The following is a 22,786-nucleotide window of genomic DNA, read 5'->3' as shown; positions in this document are numbered from 1 at the left end:
TTTTAAAGGAATTTTACTTAACGCACTATTCAGAGGTTTATACCTCTTCTCTTGAACTTTACACAGTCGAGTCCCTGGTACTGAATTGTCTGATTTTACAGGCCAAAAGATACTACAGTCCTATAATATTTTTCATAGCCCCTTAAAACATTTTAAGTAGGCTTTCACTTTCAAATGGAATGCACAAAGTACGGGCTGGAATTGAGCAGTAATGAACAACTGTTAAAATACGAAGGGATGTGGCAGAGAAGCCGACATTTTCCACATCATTATTTTAATCACCATTATTTTGGGCTTCAAGAGCAGGCACTGAGCATGGGGTATGCTTGGAAAGCTGGAACTCGCTCACTGGCTTAAAACTCCTGTTTCTATCTCTGTTCAGTACCAAGATAAAATTTTCCCAAGATAAATTATGCCTTGATTATGGGTTTGTGTCTCATTGCTCACCACAAACAGGACCATTAGGTTCACACAATGCACACTAATTGCCTGCCACCTAGTTTATTTTATTCTCTGTGATGAATCACAAGTCTTAACAAGCCCAGAAATGAACTTAGTGTTCCACTGATACACTCTGAGCTGAGACTAGTGCTCCACAGCGAATCAATCTTCTGTTTTCCATGTAGCAGTTATCATGGATCCAGACTAACAGGATACATAGTGTGAGCATTATGTGCAAGCCAACATTAGGAGATGTGGGAACTTCTAAAAGAAAAGGAGAAAATGATTGGAAATCTTCTCTCTTGGATTTCCTGTAATGTCATTTTATTTTCTCAGCCCAAGAATGAGTGCAGAAGCCTTGTGCAGTTCAAACAGTTATTAACCCCAGTGGCCTGTTAGGCAGCCCAGCCAGCTAATTTTTTGAGGTGACCTTTATGGGACGTATGGTGAAAAACCCTGGCCAAGATGGTAAATGTGAGAAGCAAAGCCAAGGAGCAGAGCGCAGGAAGGGCTGACTCCTGCCCAGAGAGACCCTATCATCTCTGCTGCCATTGTGGTTGTGTCTCAGCATCACAAATACACCCAGGAGCACGTTCAGTGTATTTGTGCTTTTCCTGGTTGGTCTCACTGGTGTAAGCTGGGAGAGGGAAAAGGCTCCCAGCCCAAACACCTCCATTCCATTTTAAATTTCTGCCAGATTATAGGATAAAATTTGTTGAAAAAAAACCACAGCAGTTTCATGTCTCAATAAGCTCAAATCCTAAGATTCTTTTCTGGTGTTTAACCTGCTAAACATTGGTGCCCTCATCTTAGCCGAACAGCTAAATTTGCTTTACACTTGCTGGACTTTGACAAGGAAGTGGCATTTTAATTAGCAGCAGCAGCAGAGAGGCTTTCCAGCCATACTGAAGCTGAAGAGGTTAATGCTGGATTTATACCAGAGTAACTGAGAGAATAATTTGGCTCAGAGGCAGAGATGACTGCAGGCCAAGGGAAGGGAGAAAGTAAAATAAACAATTAAGAAAAAATTAAATGATTGACTTTGCACCTCCTGGGCTTTTAAAATATGAATCATCTATGAAAGGAGGGGACCATTCATGAGTTTAGGCGAGAAAAAATAATGAAAACAAGTAAGCAGTCACCAAAACTGTTTTCACAGATTTTAAATGGAAGAAAACATTTCCTCAGCCTGAAAAAAGCTGAGAGGTGATTAAATCCTCCCCATGCTTTGCACTCACACAGCGTCGCTGCAGCAGCAGACCACACAGGGCTGTCTGCAGACCAGCCGTGGTCCATGAGGCCATGAGGACCGGCTCATTAGCCTGGTGGGATTTGGGCATCCTCCCTGCAAGACACCATGCTCGGCAGAGCTGTGAGCACAGCACAGCAGCAAGCAAAGCAACCAACATGCTGCTGCTGCTTCATCAGGGGAGACTGATGCTGGGCACTGCTGCTCCAGGTCATCTGTGGGCCAGGCTCGTGGCTGCTGCAGGGCTCGTTTGGGGAAAAAAGGTTTGGTTCTAATACCCTGGGAAAAGGGGGAACCGGGCAAGTGGCCAGTGAGTAAATTCTGATCCCGTGATTGCTTCCTCCCTACACCTGAAACAAAGTCAGATGTAATCTTTCTAAATACTTTTATTCGAGTTCTAATATACTGAGATAATGTATTTGGTTTGATCATGCAATTAGAAAAAACTCTTCCTGCTGCCAGCCCAGTTGCTTTCGAAAGAAAGACTCAGAGCAGGCATCAGGCTGAAGGCGAGATTAAAAGTATCAAATAAACAGCAGAAGTACTCCTACAAATCACAAGAATTAAAGCCTGTATGATCATTTATCACTGCATGAAATGGCAAGTCTACCATCAGACACACTGATAAACGAAACACACCTTCCATCCATCTCTTTAATGGCACATTAATGTCATGGATTTGCCATGCACACCAAAACACTGAATCCTACCTAGGCATTTCTTAATTGCCCAAGAAGACGGTAATTTATGGACTTGGCCATAATGACTGGAACGCATTTGTTCAATCAATTTTGTGCCTTAATTGAAATTTGTGGCTTAACAAGAAAAATCACGAAATTAACTGCTCAGACAGTTGTATCTTTAAAACAGAACAAAGATGTCAGGTCCTATTAGTGGTCAACTTTCCTGATGTATTTTAGAGAACACTTTTTACAGTGCACGTCAGATGCGGAGACAACTCCCTACAAGAAATAACAGGATTTGTGGGAAATCTCATCCACTGCTGTGATAATTTTCTCTTCCATGTTACAGTATCAATATTATACTCATATGTAGCACTGCTGCCTATCACTAGCTTTATGTACATTTTTTTTTTTCCCCCCAGCATATTCTTGAGAGGAATGCTTACCACATCCCTGTTCACATCTGGAGCTGCAGAAACATCACATTTTTCAGCTCCCACGTACCTTTCACAGCAGTCGTAACAATCACAATCACAAAACTTTTAAGTTTCTGAGCCCGTTTTACAACAGTAAACACCTTCAGTTTGTCAGCAATGAATGAGAATATTCAGGGTAACGTAAGAAGTGACGGTTCACCACAGTATTGCCTTTAAAAAAGAAGCTGTGCATTACACTGCAGAGCCACTCTGAGCTAAAAATTACATGGAAATATGATTTCCAAAGGCTGCTGAGCTAGCATGCAATCGTTTGGGTGGCTATGAATACTCACCTCTGAGAACTGTAACCTTCCAAAATCGCTGGGTGGACTTGCGATCTTGAAGACTTTCTTTGGCATTACCCACGTTTCCAAAGTCTCTAGTTTGCTGACAGCCAGGTTGGTGGCATGGTGTTTAATTAGGAAACCTTGGAAACGGTCAGCAAGGAAGTAAAGGTGGACAGAAACTGGGTGGCCCATGGGATAGTATCTGTAAAACAGCACATGCACACACCCATTGGTTACACATGAGAGACATGAAATCTCCACTTACTTGGAGATAATGGCTTAAGAAGCATTCATTTTAACTAGAAAATTCACCACTGTACATTAAGAGATTTCAAATGTGTTCATGACTCATTATCAAATATTCTTAGGCTGTTCTGATTACCCTAAAACATAGAAGTTACTAAGAATATAAACTCATTCAGAAGCTACCCAGAGCTTTAAGCTCCTTAGGAGATACCTCCACATGCCAGAAAACCCCTCTCCCTTATTAACTGGGTAAAAAAGTGGGTAAAAAGTGTCACCCATAGATATAAATTAATAGGTTGTTTATAAGGATAAATGATGTTCATGAAATGTATTTATTGCTCTGAATCAGCGTTCTTTTTTTCTGCCCTCACCAGGGTTAGTCCCCAGTGGTACCTGATGATGGGACAGCAGCAGGCTGGGGACAGCAGAGGGTGCTGTGAGGCTGGGCGAGGGCGAGCTGATGCCCCACACCGTGCTGTGCAAATAAATCTGGTCTCCAGATCATGCCCCAGGGACAGCGCTCTGCAGGGTTGCACAGCAGTGGTGGACACTAGGATCCAGTCCCCATATTTTAGGGAATGGACTTCATGTTCCTTAAAGATTTGAGATGGAAATTGCCATTTTTTTTATTTTTATTTTTTTACTTTCTCATAATTAAAAAGAAACGGGAGAAAAAAGGTCAAACAAAAAGGAAAAACCTCTAATTGGAATACTTGGGAGCCTTCTCTTATGGTTTGGATTTCAAAGACCATGTAGTCATTGATTCAAATAATTAAAACTTGTGGTCAATTGTCTGCTGTAATCTTAGAAAGAATTGTGATGATGTATGTGTGCACATATGGATGAAAAAACAATTTAAAATATGTTCATGGCTCTGAAATCGAGTAATTTGCTACTCACAGCCCTGATGTTAATTGTCAAACAGGTGTGCTTCTAACACATTTAGAACCAACCAGTATCAAACCTTCCCAGTCAAGTCAGCTAAGACTGACCCCTTATGCGAGTTATTATAGCCCAAGAAACTAGCAGGAAGAGAGCTAACCAAGAATGACTTCCCATTACCAGACACCAGCAACACCAAGAAGGAAGTCTCTAGAGCCTAAGAAATACAGATAACAAGACGGGGTACAAACGGGGCAGCACTGAAGGACTGAGGAAGAGCACAGCAAAGCTATGCAGCCAATATCAGCAACAATCTGACTTCTGTGCAGAGCACTAAGGCCTCCTGTTTTATATATGCGCAGCAGCAAATATTTACAATATTCTTGAAATAGTCTGAGTAAATTGTCTCTTGGCAGCAGTGAGTAAAAACATCTAGAGATGTGGAGAGAAATAAATTAAATCTCAATCGCACATTAGCATTGCTTCCACTGAAGATGCTGATATGCAATCTAATTTGGTACCAGAGCAGTCTGCAGGGGGCACATCTTTTTGACGCTGTGAGCTAGCCCTTGTTAGAAAAGTGTGCAAGGCAGCTTCTCTTACAGAAGTCTCCTGGGCAGCTGTGGGAGGCAGCATGGGATTGACTCCAAATGTGATGTGAAGCGGTCGAGGCTTTCCTCGCAGTGCCTGCAGCAGTGTGAAATGAGCTGGGGTTGTGACTGCAATATCAGCTAACTTCCTGCTGCTGCGGGCCCTAACGGCACAGGGAATATTGTCAAGGTGCTCAGCCCAAATATATTCCTGCTGTTACTGCTTTAGAGACATGCAAAATTACGGGAGGGCAGGAGTAAGTGCATATATGCACACGTGGAAAGACAACAGAGTATCCAGAGAGAAAAGATGTGAATCATAAACCTGAGGGCTACCCATTTTTCTGTGATTTAAACTGGACACTGATGCTTTGAGGGGGCTTAGGTAGGTATGAAAATGAAGCCTCCGCTACCTATCACTGCTTGCAGTTGTTCCTTGCACTGTTTTGTGAGGCTGCAGCCCACTGTAAAGGAGCTTTGCTTTATCCTGAAGACAGCTGCATTCAGTGGGGGATGATGCGACTTCCCTATATATAATCTGAGCAAGCTTGAAAAGCACCTTGAGTTCCTGTGCAGTGAAAAGCTCCCCAGAAATGAAACTCATTATTGATATAAATCATCATCGGAACACCACCAAAAGGAATAAGCACAGAAGTAATTGTTAAATTATTTCAGTACTGGTTATACATAGCTCTCATCCTCGCTGCTGGCTTCACTCCGCAGGACAAATGACCCCAGGACTTCTTTTGGTCTGCCTTTATTTCATGTAAGGAAGTCAGGCTACTAGTGATTATTTATATCTAATTGTTATTGATCATTTATTGCTTTGCACTGTTAACCTTTACTGGCAAGGCTGTAATAGGAATCTGGACCACTTAGTGCCACATCTTTCTAAATAGGACATTGCTCAGCACTTCCATGACTAGGTAAGAAGGTCACGGCGCATTCAGTTCCTTAAAGAACACAAGAGAGGCCAACTCTATCTGTCAAAACACAAGTACTCTCTTCCATGCTTGCTGACTTAGGCTGTATGTGTTTTCCATTAAGATTACAAAAAGCAGGGTCCCAAAAATACACTCTGAAGAAGGAATTAAGAGACTGTAATGTAAGACTTTAAAAGAAGAACCCTCTCAGCTTTGAATCTAAACAGCTTCAGATGTGTCTGCAGGCAGCAAGCATCCACCATGAGGTGAGTCTTTTCTGTTGAAGTCTAAAACCAGGAATTCTTCCTTCAAAACCGTTTTACACTGAACTCTTATTTGCTAGACTTACGTATTTTAAATTCATTTTTCACATAAGTTTTTTTTTTTTTTTCTCCAGTAAGGGCCTTTATTTGCTATATATATGTATATATTTATATATACATACACTTTATTTATTTGATGTTAATGGATCCCACCTGTTGCAAGATTTTTGGCACAGACAGCTGCAGGAAGCAAGCAGCAAACCCAGCTCGAGCAAGTAGTTCTCTGTGCACCCAGGGGAGCAAACAAGCAAGGGCCATTAACCAGCCTGGTTTAGATTAATTCTGAAATCCTGTCCTGTGCTTTTCGTAAGCATAATAGAGGTGAACATGACCTCTGCTGCAATCACATGGAGGGTTTAGGAGCTGTGGGTATAATACACTCACTGAAATTAATAAAGAAAACGCAGCAGTGGGGGCAGCAGCGCCCAACTGGATTCTGTCAGTCTTCATCAGGCTGCAAAGGAGCTCCTTAAAAGTGCAGAAAACAGGTCACATAACGTCAGCCCTGACTAACCAACAGTTTATTACAGGCATAAATACTCCTGGAAATAAGCGCTTTACTCTTGCAGCTGCCTGGCCCTGTTTGTTGTGCTCTGAGCCAGGACATCCAAGTGGATGAACCTCCTCCAGCATCCTGCAGTCCGGCCTGCCTCCTCAGAAACACCCAGAAAAAAGACAGAACGACCCAAACTAACCGGCAGCTGTTGTCTCCAGCAGTGTGAAATGAAGTCTCTGCTCTCCGCAGGCCCAGGCGGGAGAACGCATGGTACATGGTGAGCGCGACGTCGCTGAGGGTGTGCACGCCATCGGGCTCGTCGTACACGTTCTCCCAGTATGACCGGAGGCCGGGGGTGCCAGACGGGTAGTTGCCGTACAGGTAGTAGTCCAGCTGGCCAATTATCTCCTGATTGACCACAGCTTCAAATTTGCGGGCAAAGAAAGTCGGCCTGGCAGTCTGCTGTGGGGATACAAAAGGAAAAGACACCAGAGTGAGCTCCCATTTTCAGTCACGACACTGTCCTAAGCAATCGGTTGGAGCTGAGGGCATGAAGAGAACTTTCCCACAGCCAAAGGTGACTTAAACAGTGACCGTGGTGAGATTCAGATACAAACTATGCAATTCCTCGGTGAAAATGGTTCTGCTCTGCTGCAGAAATGCAGAGCCCTGCCCTCCCTGCAAGCCTGTCCTGCGGAGAACAGGCGGCCATGACGTGAGGCCAACCTGCATGCAGCCAGCCCGACGCCTCCATGTAGGCCGGCCCCACATGAATGCTCTGCCCTGGGCTAAGCGTCACCCTTTCAGAATAAATTCCTTTGCAAACAGGAATAAGGCTCACAATGCCCACCAAGGATGCTGAATCAGATCAGACCAACAGAGAAGCCCAGCAGAGGTCTCCATACCAGCCAGTAGGCTTCAGGTGCCCTTACTGGGAAGTTCTCCATCAGTGAAGCTTAGGGGAGATGATGCTGAGGTTTTGAGAGAACATACTGCTGTTATGTGAAACCCCAACTGAACGGGGTGATTACAGCAGTCTCTGTAGCTCTCCTCGATATATTGTGCAGACAACCTTATCTTCCTGATTTTTCAGGCAGTACTGCATTCAAATGAGGGGAAAATGCTAAATCATTTTAGGACATGAAAATGAAGGCAAATTAGATGTTATGGCTGTTGCTAATATGTAGGATATGGTAAAAATCGTGTTAAATAAAATGGGCAGTTTAAGGAAAATCATGGGTTGCACTGTTACTCTTCTGATAGAAAAGGATCCTTTGTTACTTGGACATGGGATTTTAGAGCACTGTACATTGTTTATTGGTTTGAAAAACATTTTTGAAAGAAAAACAAATTGAGTGTGACAAGTAGCCATTTAAAACATCAGAAATTCAACATTTTTCATATCCATCTCTTATGATGCATTTTATCCCTTCTGTTTGAGGACAGACAGAACAAATAACACACAACTCCATCATTTGCGTCATCCAATTAAATGGTTCAAGTGGGTCAGTTGTTTTGAAATAATGGCTAGGATAACCCTGGAAGTCAACTTGCATTAAGGTAAGGTGAACTTTTAAAACTCAGTCACAATTCCTCAATCACTTTACAAACTACTCTGCAGGCACATACTCTCACAGGGAAGAGACTATTTACAGCAGAATAGCTAATGCAATGTGCGAACATGTCTCAGTGAAAACAAAGCTGTAGGAGGTTATTTAGACAGAGCTAATGCTGGTGAATAAAACAGGGCAGGGCTCATCCTCCGCTCTTGAGGACAAGTGGTGTGATGCAGCTTGCATCCATACAGCTTGGACTGTTCCCTATGGACAGAGGGGCCTCATTTACCTGCGCTGGCTGTAGGGAACAACCCCTGGCCCTTTCTCCTGAGCCATGCTCGGGCATTGTTAGTTGGCATGGGTCAAAAATATGCCACAGAGAATGCTAACATTTAAACAGTGTGGATTACTGTGTGCCAGTTCTTAGCCCACGGTCTGGTCTTGCTTTGTTTATTGGTGTAAATACAATAAAAATGGCTGCTGTAACTCAAGACGAAATATGGTGCTTTCACCTGACTAGTGACACAGACACAAATTCCTTTCACGTCTGGTTTCAAAAGCAGTTATCCTCATAGCCCACAGAGATACCAGCATTACCGCACAGCTTGGGTTCTTTCCCTGATGTCCATTTTTGCGTATTTGCAGAAAAAAGTCACTTGAAGCAATGCTCGTTTTATTTATCTTAGTGCATGAATGCCTTGTTTCTCTCCTCAGAACTAATTCTCTAAGCCAGACACTACCCTAATTCAAGAGCCTTCTCCAGCCCTCCTCTGCACCTGCCTCAGCCGGGTCTGATGGCTAGCTTCTAGGGAAGCAACACAAAAGTCTGGATATCAAGACTGTGAGACAGCAGCTCTATTATTCCCAAATACCCGGTTAGCAGGAACCAGTATAATTTTGAAAAAAAAAAATCTGTGCAAGAAATTTAAGATAACTGTCATGGCAGAAGACAACATTACTTTTTCTCTGCAGGTGCTAACCACATTGTGCCAGGAGCCACCTCCCACTGCCTTGCTCTGGAAGGCTCTCCACATGCAGAAGGGACGGGGAAGGCTCTCTCTGTGTCAGCCTGGAGACCCTGCGGCACTGGAACATGTCATTAGGCAGGCAGGCAGCAAAGCATCCTGTGAGCATGGGACTCAGAAGAGGCAGAGCAGCATTTTGCCTGTATGGATTTGTTGCTATGGTGGTAACAGGATTCTGGGAGAGAGGCCACCCGCGGCTGAGGCTTCTCAGCTTCTGACCGATCCCATAGAGATTTTTGGTCTGCACTTGACACAATTGCAGGTACACTACTGGTTTATACACAACTTAAAACCCATCAGCTTTTCAAAGTGCTTTGTTTTGCCTTGCTAGTGGGTTCTGAGATGCCAAGGAGTTCAAAAGTGCCTGAGACGGTTGAAAATTCTTTTGAGGATGTTCATTTTTACTCTGAGGCGGCACACACTGTGGGCTCTCTGATCTCCTCCTCTGCAGCTTGCTTTGTGCCTCTGTGGGAACTGCTGGCAAGCCCTCTGGTGCGGTGTGTTCATCTGAGGGGCTCTCTTATCGGGCAAGTGTCAGAAGTTGCCTTTACATCTGTTCTAATGCTGATCTTTCCCTTGCTGCTCAGTTTGCCTGATTGTTTTCTGAAATGTTGTTGTGGGTTGTTTTCCCAGCCCGGAGCAGGTCAGCCTTTGCAGACTTGCAGGAGCATTTTAAGTCTTGCCATTTATTGTGTGCTGGAGATTTTCCTGGGATCAGAGTCTGGGACAGCAGAGCCCCTCTTAGATCACATCTCATTTGCTCTTTTTGTCAGTGCCTGTGTCACTGACTTCAGTCGTGTCTGGTAAGCAGCACAGTACAATAAAGAAATGGTCTCTGTTTTGAAGCAGTCATCATTTTTGTGCTGTAGGGTAACACATTCCCCATCCCACACAAAGCCTGAACAAATATGCTTTATGCAGGGAACCTCAAGGAGCTGTAAGGACAGAACTGCAGATCTGGTGACCTTGAAACAAGCAGTCATTCATTCTTAACAGAGGATACACAGGCCAGATACAGTCTGGAGAGCCAGTGCTCCCCTGAGCACAAGGATTTGCTCTCATGTCTGTCTTGAGGAAATCGTATCACAAAGGAACTGATTAAACTTTTTGAGGCAGTCCTGCCAAGCCTGGTTGACTAGCAGGCACTCATTTTTAAGCCTTATTCCAAAGACAAAAAAAACACTTCTACATAATGAAAGCCATGACATTCATGAAATCACAAAAGCACCTGAGCTGGAACTTCAAAAACCAAACCAAACCGCTGCAGTGTGAGGTGTGTCAAACTTCCCTCCTTTCTAGCACAGCAGACCCACCAACGCCAGATCCACCGGTCCAAAGAGCCTCCCCACTTGGGACCTTGCCACACAGCAGTCAAGGGTTCAAATACAGAAGAGCAGATTTGTCATTCTCCTAAAGTGAAGATGAGAGCATCCTCACAACTCTTTCTCCACCTTGCTCAATGGGGTGGAAGCTTCCCTTCCTACAACCTGCCGCAGCCAAGTAGCTGGATTGCTCTCCACACCCTGGCAGAGGTGGAAAACCTACTTTGTGGGTACCAGAGAAGAGAACAGTTCAGTTACCTGGAATCTGTGGAAGTCTGCTGGTTTGAAGTCATTAGGTGAACAGCCACACCAGTCAACGATGTGCTTGTACTGACACTTGCAGCCAAGTTTACGATTCCAGTTTGTGATGCGCAGATTGTTGTCCACCATGGAGTCACAGTATGGGCTATTTTCCAGAACAGTGTGAAAGAAGGACTGCAAGAAAACAGATCAGATCAGTGCATTCAGGCCTTTGGACTTTCTTTCCTATGGGCCTGAAGCTAATGCAGGTGACTTACTTTCTCTCAGAATGCGAGAATTACTGAGCTCTACCATTTTGCCATGTACGAAGAGCACTCCACACATACACATTCTATCGAGCCTGAAAAATCCCAGCACACTACACACAGACACCCTCAAACTGTAATAACATACAGTTGAGGCCATTCCACAATAACATAGCACAGAATAATCATACTTCTGAAATGACCAGCTTTGGGCATCGGGATCCAAAGGGCTCCAGGAAAGGCATCAGTGCTAGCAATTACTTCACTTTTATTTCAGCTGTAAGAGCAGTTCTTAGAAACTCCCATTTTTTCTCTTTGTAACTTAGTCCTAATGGTCTAACAGATTTAGGACTATTTTCCTGAGCAATGTATTGATGATAAATCTCAAGTTGTTTCTGAAGACAATTCTCAAACCACAGCCACCACCCTGGTAACTACGCAAAATGGTCTCAGCTCCTGTGTGGGTCTATGCATCTTCCAGCACTCTGAAACCACTGGTAGTTGAATGGCCTTGTACTGAAATACACAGTTCACCCCAGGCATCAGAAGGACATTCTGCCTCCTGCAATTACAGCTGAAATCATAAGTCTTTATTTGCTGACTCAAGGCACGAAGGAATTCCTATTGGGCTATCCTAATTATATCTCCGTAGTATCAGCTATTACATAAATCATGAGTAATGGGGACTGATATAGCAGGTTAACAGGTCAGTGAAGGCAGGGTGATTTTAAGAAGCTTGTCATGTATCTTGCAAAGAAAATCTTGTAGAGAGAAGCTATGGAATAAGATCAAATTTAGCTCTGCAAGAGATAATTTTAGGAGCAGTGACTTCTCTTTAAAATCAGTAATAGCAATATCTATAAATAACCAGCAAAACACTAGCATGGCTGGCCCCCAAATAATCCCCCTACCCTTTTTAATGTTAAATGACAGCTCAGTGAATACGGATTTTATGCTTGAACTGTGTGGTTAAACCCATAAAGGCATCCATTCTCATTCAAGCGAGAGGAAGAAGAAAAAAAAACCCTACCCAATTACCCATTGCCCTGTGTCCTTTCATAATGATACAGAAATTTTTCCTAGATAATGGATGAAAAGGTTATCGGAGTTGAGAGAAAAGGTGATTTTTAACAGAAATGGGATTAAAGCAAGATTATTTAACATGTGTGTGGAATAATAAACTCCTATCATAAGATGACAATCGCTGCACTCCACTGCAAGCTAATAAGCCTAAATTTGCAAGATTGGTCTCATCAATCCCTCAGAATGTTCAGGGGCTGCTAGCGAGGATGAAAGCTGTCATTTTAAAGGCAGTCACAGGGTCTCATTGGGATGGCTGCATGCTACGTACCCTGGGAGCAGAGCTTGACACGCCAGGGCAGCGCTGTACCTGCTGGGCAGGTATAGCACAGCCTGCAAGGCTCCAGGCTCTGTTTGGAGAAACCACATCTCCGTGACAAACTGCTGCATGCCAGACAAAAACCCATCCTGGTGTGTGCTCCTGTCTGCACCACATGTAGCCAAACAATTCCTGAGTGATCTAAATGGCTTGTGATGATGCCTTCTAGCTGAGTTTTGAACAGAACAATAAACCTTTGTTGGTAGAATTCTTATTCTTAAATAAAAGGGATGGGTAATAGTGAGGAAAGCTACTTATGAAGACAATTCACCAGGTCTAATAGCCTTCAAAGGCTTTGCAGAGGAACAATTCACAAGTAAATAGCAGCCGGATTTTTGGTTGTTCAGTAATTGATTAATAGGCTTAAAAGTATCAAACAAAGCCACTCGTTGGAAAGATGTCCCACAAACAAAGAAATCGACTGAACAACTGCAAAAGTAGTTCTAACACTAAAGGTCTTACTCATCACGAGAGTCAAATTTTCATCACCAACAGCAGGATGATTCCAAGCCCACTGAAATCAGGCAAAATCCTCTGATTTCCACACACGGGTCAGGGCCCGTCCCTTAGTGTGAAGCGCAGCCTTTACTCAGCTGAGTTTAAGAGGGGCTTAGGGCTTAAGAGGGGCTTGAGAGGGACCAGTGAGGTGCTTGTCCCCCTGTACTCGGCTCTGGTGAGGCTGCACCTCGAGTGCTGTGTTCAGCTTTGGGCCCCTCACTACAAGGAGGACATGGAGGCCTTGGAACGTGTCCAGAAGCTGGAGAAGGTCCTGGAACACAAGTCCTGTAAGGAGCGGCTGAGGGAACTGGGGGTGTTTGGTCTGGTGAAGAGAAGGCTCAGGGCAGACCTCATTGCTCTCTGCAACTACCTGAAAGGAAGGTGTGGGGAGCTGGGGGTCGGCCTCTTCTCACAGGTAATCAGTGATAGGACCAGAGGGAATGGCCTCAAGTTATGCCAGGGGATGTTTAGGTTGGAAATTAGGAGAAATTTTCTTTCATAAAGAGCGGTCAGGCACTGGGACGGGTTGCCCAGGGAGGTGGTGGAGTCACTGTCCCTGGGGGTGTTCAAGGAAAGGTTGGACGTGGTGCTTGGGGACATGGCCTAGTGGGTGACGGTGGCAGGGGGATGGTTGGACCACGTGATCTTGGAGAGCTCTTCCAACCATTATGATTCTAGGATTCTGTGATCTCTGGGACAAGCACAAAAGTTGCAGTTTTGAAAACAGAAGGATTGCTCTGAATTCACATACCTCAGCAGGCAGCAATGTGTAAGAATAAAACCTCTTCATCTTTGTTACAAGATCATCGTTGGAAAAAGTCACGTACTCCACAAACTTTCTGTTGAGAAGAAACCAGTCCGACCCTCCATCGACGGCGATTCCCTCTGGGATCTTCCGGTCCCCCAGGCGCCACATGTGCGTATCGCACTCCAGGAAAAGCCGATCCAGCCCCTGTTTTCGAATAAATCTGAGGGAGTACAAAACCAGCCATTAGACGTTAATTTGTGTTTTGTTACCAGCACCAGCTCTGTAAATAAAGAAGCTACTTTCTCAAACAAGAAAAGGATAAAGAGGTCACTTGTTTATGTCTGCTCTACTCACAAATAACACAGAGAGGTTTAATAAATGATTAATAATTTATACATTCAGTTATAGGGGCAAAGATCAACAGAATGCTTTTAAACGTCATTTACACCTTCTGTTGTCTTAAGACAAAACTGTGGTGTGAAAATCTGTAATGTTCATTAACTCTTTGCACCAGAAAACCTCCATAATGTAAAAAGGAATGAAGCCCAACCTGTGTGATAGGCTTCTGCCTCAAAATAAACGTGTAGTTTTTGAAAAACAGCAAACTCTACAGGAAGGCAAAATGACCAATTACCTTCTATGTTATTATTCCATGAATTCTTCTACTGGGGTATAGTTAATTAGGAAGAAATACAATTGCATTGCTCTTTGCTGTAGAATGAGTATGTTCGCTCCATTTTCAAGTCTATAGGGAATGTTTTGTTTACTGCTGAACCATGAATACGAGGAGCAACTGCAGAACTGTAGTGTTATGGAAATGAATTATTTGAGACCAATATAACAAGAATAAAGAGTTGGGAAATCAATCTGTTTGCAAACACGTTGGACTGGATGCCCACACATGCTTGGGGACCGTCTGATACAGGTTTCTATTTGTTATTCCATTTTCAGAATAATTTCCCCAAAAGGGAAGCAGGACAGCCATGAATTAGCACGCATTTACGCATGGGGACTGAGTGCATTAATAACAGCAAGTTGCTGTACTGAATACATCCCACGTGTTCCGAGGAGTAAGAAACGCCAGCTAACCAGGCTGTTTGTAGTAACGAACATGCACAAGCTAATGGGCCAAGACCGCAGGTCTCACCGGATTTAAGACTGCCGGCTAACAGAAGTTGCAGAACCTACTGGGAGAAGCACAGCCTAAGAAGTTTATTTCCTTCTGGGCTGAGCACAGATGGTGTGAGACCAGCTTCACCCTGCCCCACGCTGCACTGGCAGAAGAAGCAGCCCCCCAGCGCCTGCCCTTGGAGCCACTGCTGCTGGGGCAGCACGCTGCCTTGCCCGAACAATACTGAGCTACACCAGCTGTGGTATCAGGCTTCTTAGAAATGTTTTAGGGTTAGGAAGTCAAGAAAACATTTAAATGGTCCTTAAACGTGTGCAGCCCAAGGAAGGAGAAATGAAGCAAAAGCTAAGGAACACCAAACCTTTCTGGAATGCTACGTCTGGGAACAGGAGCGTCTGCCCACCTTGTATGCTGACTCCCTTAAGTTTCATTCCATACCAATCAAAGAACCGAGAAGAAGTTATAAAACAGCGCGTATTAATTTTCAAAAGGACCACAAATGACTTCAGGGTCTATATCCTGCTGATAGCTCTGTCTCTCTTCTCACAGTATGAGAAGAATAGCTCCTCTGTTAACACAACAGTGCTGAGAATGTGCAGACGTGAGCAGCAGAATTTTTCTTTCCATGAACAAGTTTCTAATTTCATGTTCCATTATGAAGGATAATAGAAAAGTCTTGCAATTTTAATGCAGTGCTCTGGAATGTAATCCTCAAATTCAATATTTATGCAGTTATCTCCAAATCAAATATTAATGTGCCTGAAAGTTTGGTCATTTATTTATTTCCTTCAAAACTAAATGCTCATTTGACTTAATTATTTTAAGAAAATAATGGAATTTCATTGACCATATTGAAACAGGAACTCAAAGTTTTTTTCCATGAAGTCATTTCTTCCAGCTGCTATCATCCCGTATTCTCATTTTCAAACAGAAGGTTTTCTGATTGCAACAGAACCCCCCAAACTACAAGAACTCCTGACCATTTCAAAAACCCTCAACATACAAACTACCTCAGCCTACATTACACGATCCCCAAAAGCTCAGTTATACAACTTCAGCTTTACTGTCCAAAATTGGCAATGGAAGAGTATGGCCACTTTCAAAGTAGGATGTCTAGTCTCTCACAGCTTCATGTTTTCCAAAATAGTCAACAGGTTCCTTTTTTGCATACATTTCTTGCACACAGTTCTATGATTTTTTGGGTTAATGGCTACGACAAGCAAATCTTGGCATACAGAGTGAAGAAAGACAATCCTTGTGAGCACAAGATTTTTCACAATAAATTTCAGTCCCAAAATTCTGTACAACAAGGTTCTTGGAAGAAAACTAAATGCACTTTCCAACCATTTCTCCTCCAGCAAGGCAGCACAGCCCAACTGACAAGCAGCAATACCTCTAGGGACCTGCAAACTGCAACTCTTTTGCTAATGCTTCTTGACGCCTTCCTAGGAACATCACATCAGACTCTAAGTAGCAGTAACCAAATAGGAAGCGGCACTTCTCAGAAAGCTCACTCTTCCTTGGCCTGCTTCACACACAGTTATTACACGTACACAGTGTAACATGCTAGCATAGCAAATGATTTCCATTTATCTGTGAAGCTCTCTATTGGTGGCTTGCTCGTTACCCATTTATGTTTCTTGGGAGCCAACAGGACCCGGCGTATTTTAGATCTGCCAGAAGCTGAATGGTACTGCCTGAGGATGCAGCAGTTTGTCCTAGTGAGCCTAGGCTGTATTGCTGGCACGCAGAGCTGAACTGCATACCCAAATGGAAAAGGTGGATGAGGCATTCTTTTTTCTCCAGACTCTCTTCTTGGATAATCAGTGTTACTAGCTGCTCTGGCAATAGCAATTTTGGCACTCAGGGAAGCAAGAACTTACTCTAAGCATACTGGATATTACCTGAGGGAAAGCAAAAGGTGCTGTGTAAGCCCTGTCAAGAAATCAAAACCCCTCAAACACTACAAACAGTTCATAAAGATCCTTGACTAGCCATCCAACAATGCTTGCAGCAGCCATCTCTGAGAAGAAAGGTGAGCAGGCGGAGGTCAAAAGCATGACCTCCTTTGTTTCTAGTCTAATGCTGTATTTCATTAGTTTCTTGTTATGCTCAATATAATACTGAAACTACTTTTTATGAAGGCATGCCAAGCTTCAGAAAGAGCAATGAAATGCAAAGATGGTGATTTTCCCCTTATCTCTTTCTTAGGTTTTGTAGGACATCTAGCAGGGAACTCCTGAATTAACGTTAAAAAAAAAGAACACAATAGTATTAGCAAAAGCATGTCATTAATCTTAGTCAACGTGGACAACTTCTGATGCTTTCTGAAATCCTGAATTTCAGGTAATACTGGCATACCTCTGACAACTGTAATTGTACTTGCCAGGGCAATGACATATAATTGTATCAACATATGATTAGCCAAATGCAATGGAGACTGCCATCAGACCTTTCTCCTGATCTAAGGCAAACAACAGGAAGAAAATAATGATGATATGAAAAGAGAGTCAACCAGGAGAAACTAAAATGAAAATAAAACCAGGGTTAAAAAAAAGAATTTCATTTTACATTAAGACCACAGAATGCTCCATCTAGGACATGTTATTCTTTTAATTTTATTAACTCTGCATCAAAAGCCTCTAACTGTGAGGAGGTCACATTGCACTTTCAAGTAACCAGCAAGCAGAGCATAACATCACTGCATCTTGCCAGCTGAGTTCACCAGCCAGGCAGCTACGGATCTGAGCGGTGCTGTTTCTGCCCTAATGGTCTCAGGATTTACGAGGTTCCAGATAAATATTTTTAGTTAAACAAACAAACAAACAAACAAAAAAACAAACACATAAAACAAACAAAAAAAAAGCACTTTTTGCAGCCCATGGTCTGTTACCCTGAGTATAGCTTGTTAACTGTCCAGACAGCTCACGATGGCAATGTATCTTAGGAAACTCCTCTTATTTTGCTGTCTATTTAAATATTTATAAATGCATTTCAGATGAGACTCTAGGATTGTATAACACACGGTGCATTTGTAAGGCATTTAACACATGCTCCTATAACACGAATATAAACACACAGCTCAGCTCTTGCAGTATGTTTCACTGCTAATAAATACTTCTGCAGTTACCTACTATCAGCAAAGATATCACTATCAACTATCGCCCTTTTGAAGAGTTTTCTCCAAGTGATACTGCATGCCGCAGCAACACTGAGACCCCCACTACTGGATGCTCACACTGTAAGATCTTAAGAGTTCTGCTGCTTTTTATTTTCCAAAGTCTATGAATGAATAACACTTGCTTAAGCACCAGAAGCAATCAGGTTGCAACACCTTCCTTACCAGCAAAGGTTTTGGTCTAGAAAGAATACGCTATTAAGTCAAAAAGGTTCTTCTGTTATGTTTCTTGTTTCTGGCCTCTTGCCTAGAAAACTTCCTGCCAAGGTTTTGCTGTTCACCATGTGTACCTACCGAGACCTCACTATCATTACTCTCTGCACTAGAATAAGAACTATGAACAAAAGCTACCAATACATCAGCAAAACAATTCATCACAGGTCTGAAGTCAATGTCCAAGCAAGGAAGGACTTGCAGTGCTTGGAGCTCAACTCATACCATGACAATATTCTTGTTCATGTCTGTGGACAAACTCTGCACGTTGCTCTGACCATATCTACTCCTCTTTCAACTCCCTTTAAACAAACATATGAAGACGTCAGATATATCTGGTAGGAAAAGTCAAGTAAATATTTCTATGGCTATACGTTCACGAGTGACTGCTTGCTGTCAGTGTTTGCACAGCCTCCTTGGAAACTCTTAGTGGAGCCAATCTGTCAGGGAGCATAAAACAGTAACTTGCAATTGAGGTGACCAGGCAGAAAGCACAGAACAGTAATTTGACAGTCCTGGGGGCAACGCTTGCAACAAACAATTTGTGAGCAATCTCTAGGCTACAATATATCTCCATAAACCAATCACTTAATATTTCTTTGTAATAAGCAAGTTCATAAAATCCAAATCTGCACAGAGCAGTCTCATTCTCTGCCCAGAGATCCTGGTCTCCATTGCAGACATGAAGAAATTCCAGCCAACTGAGACACAACCCTGAGTTCACCCCATTTCCATGAGTAACTGTTCCACAAAGGGTTACACAGTACTCAAAAAACCCGAAATAAACAGCTGGGTATTTAAGCACAGTGTCCACACAGTGCCAGAGAAGCATCTGCTTTCCTAAAAATGTGGTCTTGCAGCATGTTTCACTCTTTTGGTTGTGCTCAATACCTCCAAGGCTAACCCCCACCTCCCAAAATGGAGTTGAACCAAAAAGGGGAATAATGTTAAAAAGCAGTAGTACCTAATTTGTCTGTCAAGATAAGGAATAATTCCTCCTGGTACAACTGGCAACTGGGTGTGCAGGAAGTACATAATTCAGAATGCCTGCCGTTTGAGAAGGGTAGGAAAAAACTCTTGGTATGGAAAAAATAGATGGCAGAAAAGAGCAGAGGAAATAAAACACATAACCCACTCTCCAATGTGCTTAAATTGCAGCATCCTGAATACAAATGTTAGGAGGTGAAAAGCAGAATTGCTTCTTATCTTTCTTTAATTCTCTCACTCTGAAGAAAACATTATGAACACAATAGTACCCTAACAATCCCTTAAGCTTTAATGCCACTACACAAACATATATAAACAAAATTATAAAGACTGGATTTGCTTTAGTAAGACTGGGCTTATTTCACATGCATAAGCCAAACCTGTAAGCAAGCACACAAACCGAAATGTTTTTGGTAGTTTTGACGACAGTGCTAAATGCTCAGAAGTTGACTAGGCACATAGGGGAAATATTGCTTTTCTTAATACCATCAGTGTTTTCTTAATACCATCAGTGTCAGTCATTTGTCTCTCTGTGTCCTACAACACAAGCACTGCACTGTGTGGAGCAGCACCAGCGCAGACTTTGGGAGGACTGGGGTCCAGTTCAGAGCAGAGAACAGAGGTGACACAGCCAAGGAAAAGAAGGCAGCGCTACGAGATGCAGTTAGTGACATTACTCCCTGCCAGTTCTTTGGGAACCTAGGAGCTGGGCTGCAAGAAATTATGAGATCAAACAGGTCTATCAGAAGAATTTTCTGACAATCTGCATTACCACTGTGGTTTCCAATATATGCTTAAGCAGTTTTCAACTCAGTGTGCAAGTAAACCATCTGTGTTCAGACAGCAGGTCTGATACCACAAACGCTGGACAATATGAGATTTTGATTTTGTACAGTGCAGCAAAAACAGTACAGTATTTTGAATTGTTCTTTCAAGCTTCAAGTCTACGTTGAAATATTCTGTTACATGTGATCCTTCTCAAGCAAGGGCATCTTTATAGAAACCAAACATATATCACGTTTAGGGCATTCTACAAGAGGTGCTGCTGAAAGGTGATGGATACACATTTTATCTGCCCATTATTCCATATCTGTAAGGATGTAATTGGATTTTTCAAGCTTTGTAATAGATGCCTCATACTCTACATAAATGGTTTCTCATTCTTTCATATGCAGTTTCCTCAGCCTATCCAGTCAATGCTTCAATCACATCACATCTCCATGTGACGTTTAGAAAATATTCCTCACAATACTGTCTTCTCATCCACCCTTTCCTAAGAGTTAACTTGTACTGGTCTTGAAAATCCAAATTTCCATCTGCTGGAAAACTCTCCTTCAGAGAAAGTCTTAAAAAACTTTAATGTTTCTTAACGTTTTAACGTTGAGGGTCAGGGAGCAAACTCTTCAAGTGTTCCAAAAATAAAATCTACAACTGTTTTTAGTGTAGGAAACTTACAGAGATTATTTTTGCAGTAATGACTCCCGTAGGCATTGCCTTGTTTTGACAACAGTCTCATAAGTCCCCTGTGAGTACATTGCTCAAGAGGGACCTTCAAAGAGTTGCCTCTGCATTTCCACCACTTCTCACTCCAGTATCTTTTAAGAAACATGGTAACAGGTTTTACAAGGACAAAAATGTAATGGCTTACTCTCATGATCTAAGAGTTCACAACTCAAGTTTTTTTTTTTTTTTTTTAAATATAAAAATAAGCAAAACAGGGAGAAAACTGCAAATAATAGCATGCAGAGATACAGCATAAATTCACCACAGACAGACTGAATGATACGAAAGCTGACATTTTGCCATCTGTTTGTCACCAATAAATGTCTTCCCCAGATGATTTCTTCTCCCCTCACCTCCTCTTCCCAACACCCACACAGCCAAGCAGTCCCCACCTGGGAACACTGCTGGGACGGAGCAGCTGAGCTTGAAGTCATCTTGTCCATGAGATGCTGCTGCTGGAGCAGCTACGGCACACAGTGCTGCTACTACATGATTGAAGAACAAAAAGGAAATGGGGATTTGAGCTGTCCAAGTGATGGGGGCAAGTAAGTGTGAGTTGCTTCTATATGGATTTTCAAGCTGCCAAATCAGGCTATTAATCTCTGTTTACCAGTGGGTAAAACAGGGCCATCAATATCTGGCAAACTTAAAAGGATGCTCCCTGCTATAATTATTTTATAAAACGTTTCAGGATCTTGGAGGAAAGGACAAAAATGTTATTACTTACATGACTGAAAATGAACTGTGAAGCTGAACGCTCTCAGATAGCAATCAGATTTCTGATTACTTTACTGGTACCTCAATTTTCACATCCTTCCCACCCCACTATGTAAGTTATTGCTACTTTAAACCTTCTCACTTACCGCACCTTCCTGAACTGGTGGATGGTCTTACTTGTATACTCTACCAAGACTAATAAATTCAAGTAGAACAATCCATTTTCCCCACATGTCAAGACATATGGCTGTTTTTACTGCATCTTCCTACCATCTTTAACCTATTTTTGTTTTCCTTTGCATTGGCCGCTTAGCATTGTTTCCAAAAACAGAGCAGGAAAAAAATGTCCTACAAGGAGGCAAATCATCAAGCTGAAGCAGTAAAGGCTTTATGGCACTCCTAACACTTTCCATAAAGCAAGAGGGAACACATGAAAGTTAGCTGTAACATCTAAAATTTTTATGTGCGGTCTTTTTGCATAGAAGATGCATGTTGCTATTTCAGTCCCTACAGTTCACACGCAACTGTTGGGTTGAACTACTTACAAGCAAAAATAGATCTTTCTAGTCAGTGCACTTCAGAATACTTAAGTGTTAGGAAAAAAAAATAACAAAAAAAAAAAGCACAGGAGAGCAAAATTTAGGCCAAATGAACCCCCAAATACTTTGCATGAGCAGGAAGGTAAGCTCTGCCGGGAGCTAAGTGGTTAAAATATTCTGACGGTAAGGATAATAAATCAATTTTTTCCTAGTGTTTGAGTACTTACAGGGTGGTTCATCAACACAGCAATGCACAATAGCATTTACTGTGGGACACATTTCCTAACTGACCACCAGACCACGATTAACCCTGTACACAGAAGGCCAAGGAACAGCATGTGCCAGAATGGAAAACAGGCACATACAAAAGGGTGGTGAAACAAACAGGCATAGCAGAACCAGAATGAAAGAGGTGAAGATTTGGGGAACATGGTCTGGCCCTTCAGGAGTTAAGGTCTCTAACCTCTGAGAACCGGGCTGGACTCATGATGCTCCTTACTAAAAGCTGAACAGTTCAGCTCAGCAACTCCAAAAGTATCTGGAAACCAGCAGCCAGAAAGAAGACAACACAACTGGGAAGAACAGCATTACTGAGGAGATCAAAGAACACAAGAAAAGAACCCAGATTCAAACCACACTTTTAATGGCCTTTCCCTTAGCTGTTTGTATTCTGACTCTGAGCTCCAGATTCTGCTAAGATTTAACAGCATCCAACCTTTCCAGCATGCTTACACTGCTCCCAAATGACTGCTGTGGCAAGTTTTTTTTTTTTTTTTTTAATTTCCTGCCTGTCATCATTGAAGATGTCACATTTGACTGTCTTTATATTTTATAATGCATCAACCAGGTGCTGTTCCTGCCAAAAAAATA

The 22,786-nt window shown here is 42.6% G+C and overlaps 1 protein-coding gene across 2 annotated transcripts in view; it reads right to left on the bottom strand.

Moving 5' to 3' along the window:
• Nucleotides 1-22,786, bottom strand: part of XYLT1 (xylosyltransferase 1) — a 188,912-nt gene that overhangs the window by 19,343 nt on the left and 146,783 nt on the right. For both annotated transcript variants that reach the window (XM_027469334.3, XM_027469332.3), the window contains exons 6-9: nt 13,654-13,870; nt 10,758-10,934; nt 6,796-7,058; nt 3,143-3,338 (exon numbers count right to left, since the gene is read on the bottom strand). In XM_027469334.3, coding sequence (XP_027325135.2) covers nt 3,143-3,338; nt 6,796-7,058; nt 10,758-10,934; nt 13,654-13,870 — 853 coding nt within the window. The remainder of the gene's footprint in view (nt 1-3,142; nt 3,339-6,795; nt 7,059-10,757; nt 10,935-13,653; nt 13,871-22,786) is intronic.

The sequence above is a fragment of the Anas platyrhynchos genome, chromosome 15 (genome assembly GCF_047663525.1).
Source record: "Anas platyrhynchos isolate ZD024472 breed Pekin duck chromosome 15, IASCAAS_PekinDuck_T2T, whole genome shotgun sequence".
Classification (NCBI taxonomy): domain Eukaryota; kingdom Metazoa; phylum Chordata; class Aves; order Anseriformes; family Anatidae; genus Anas; species Anas platyrhynchos.
Note: the sequence above shows the minus strand (reverse complement) of the source record. Positions and strands in the feature narration are given on the sequence as shown.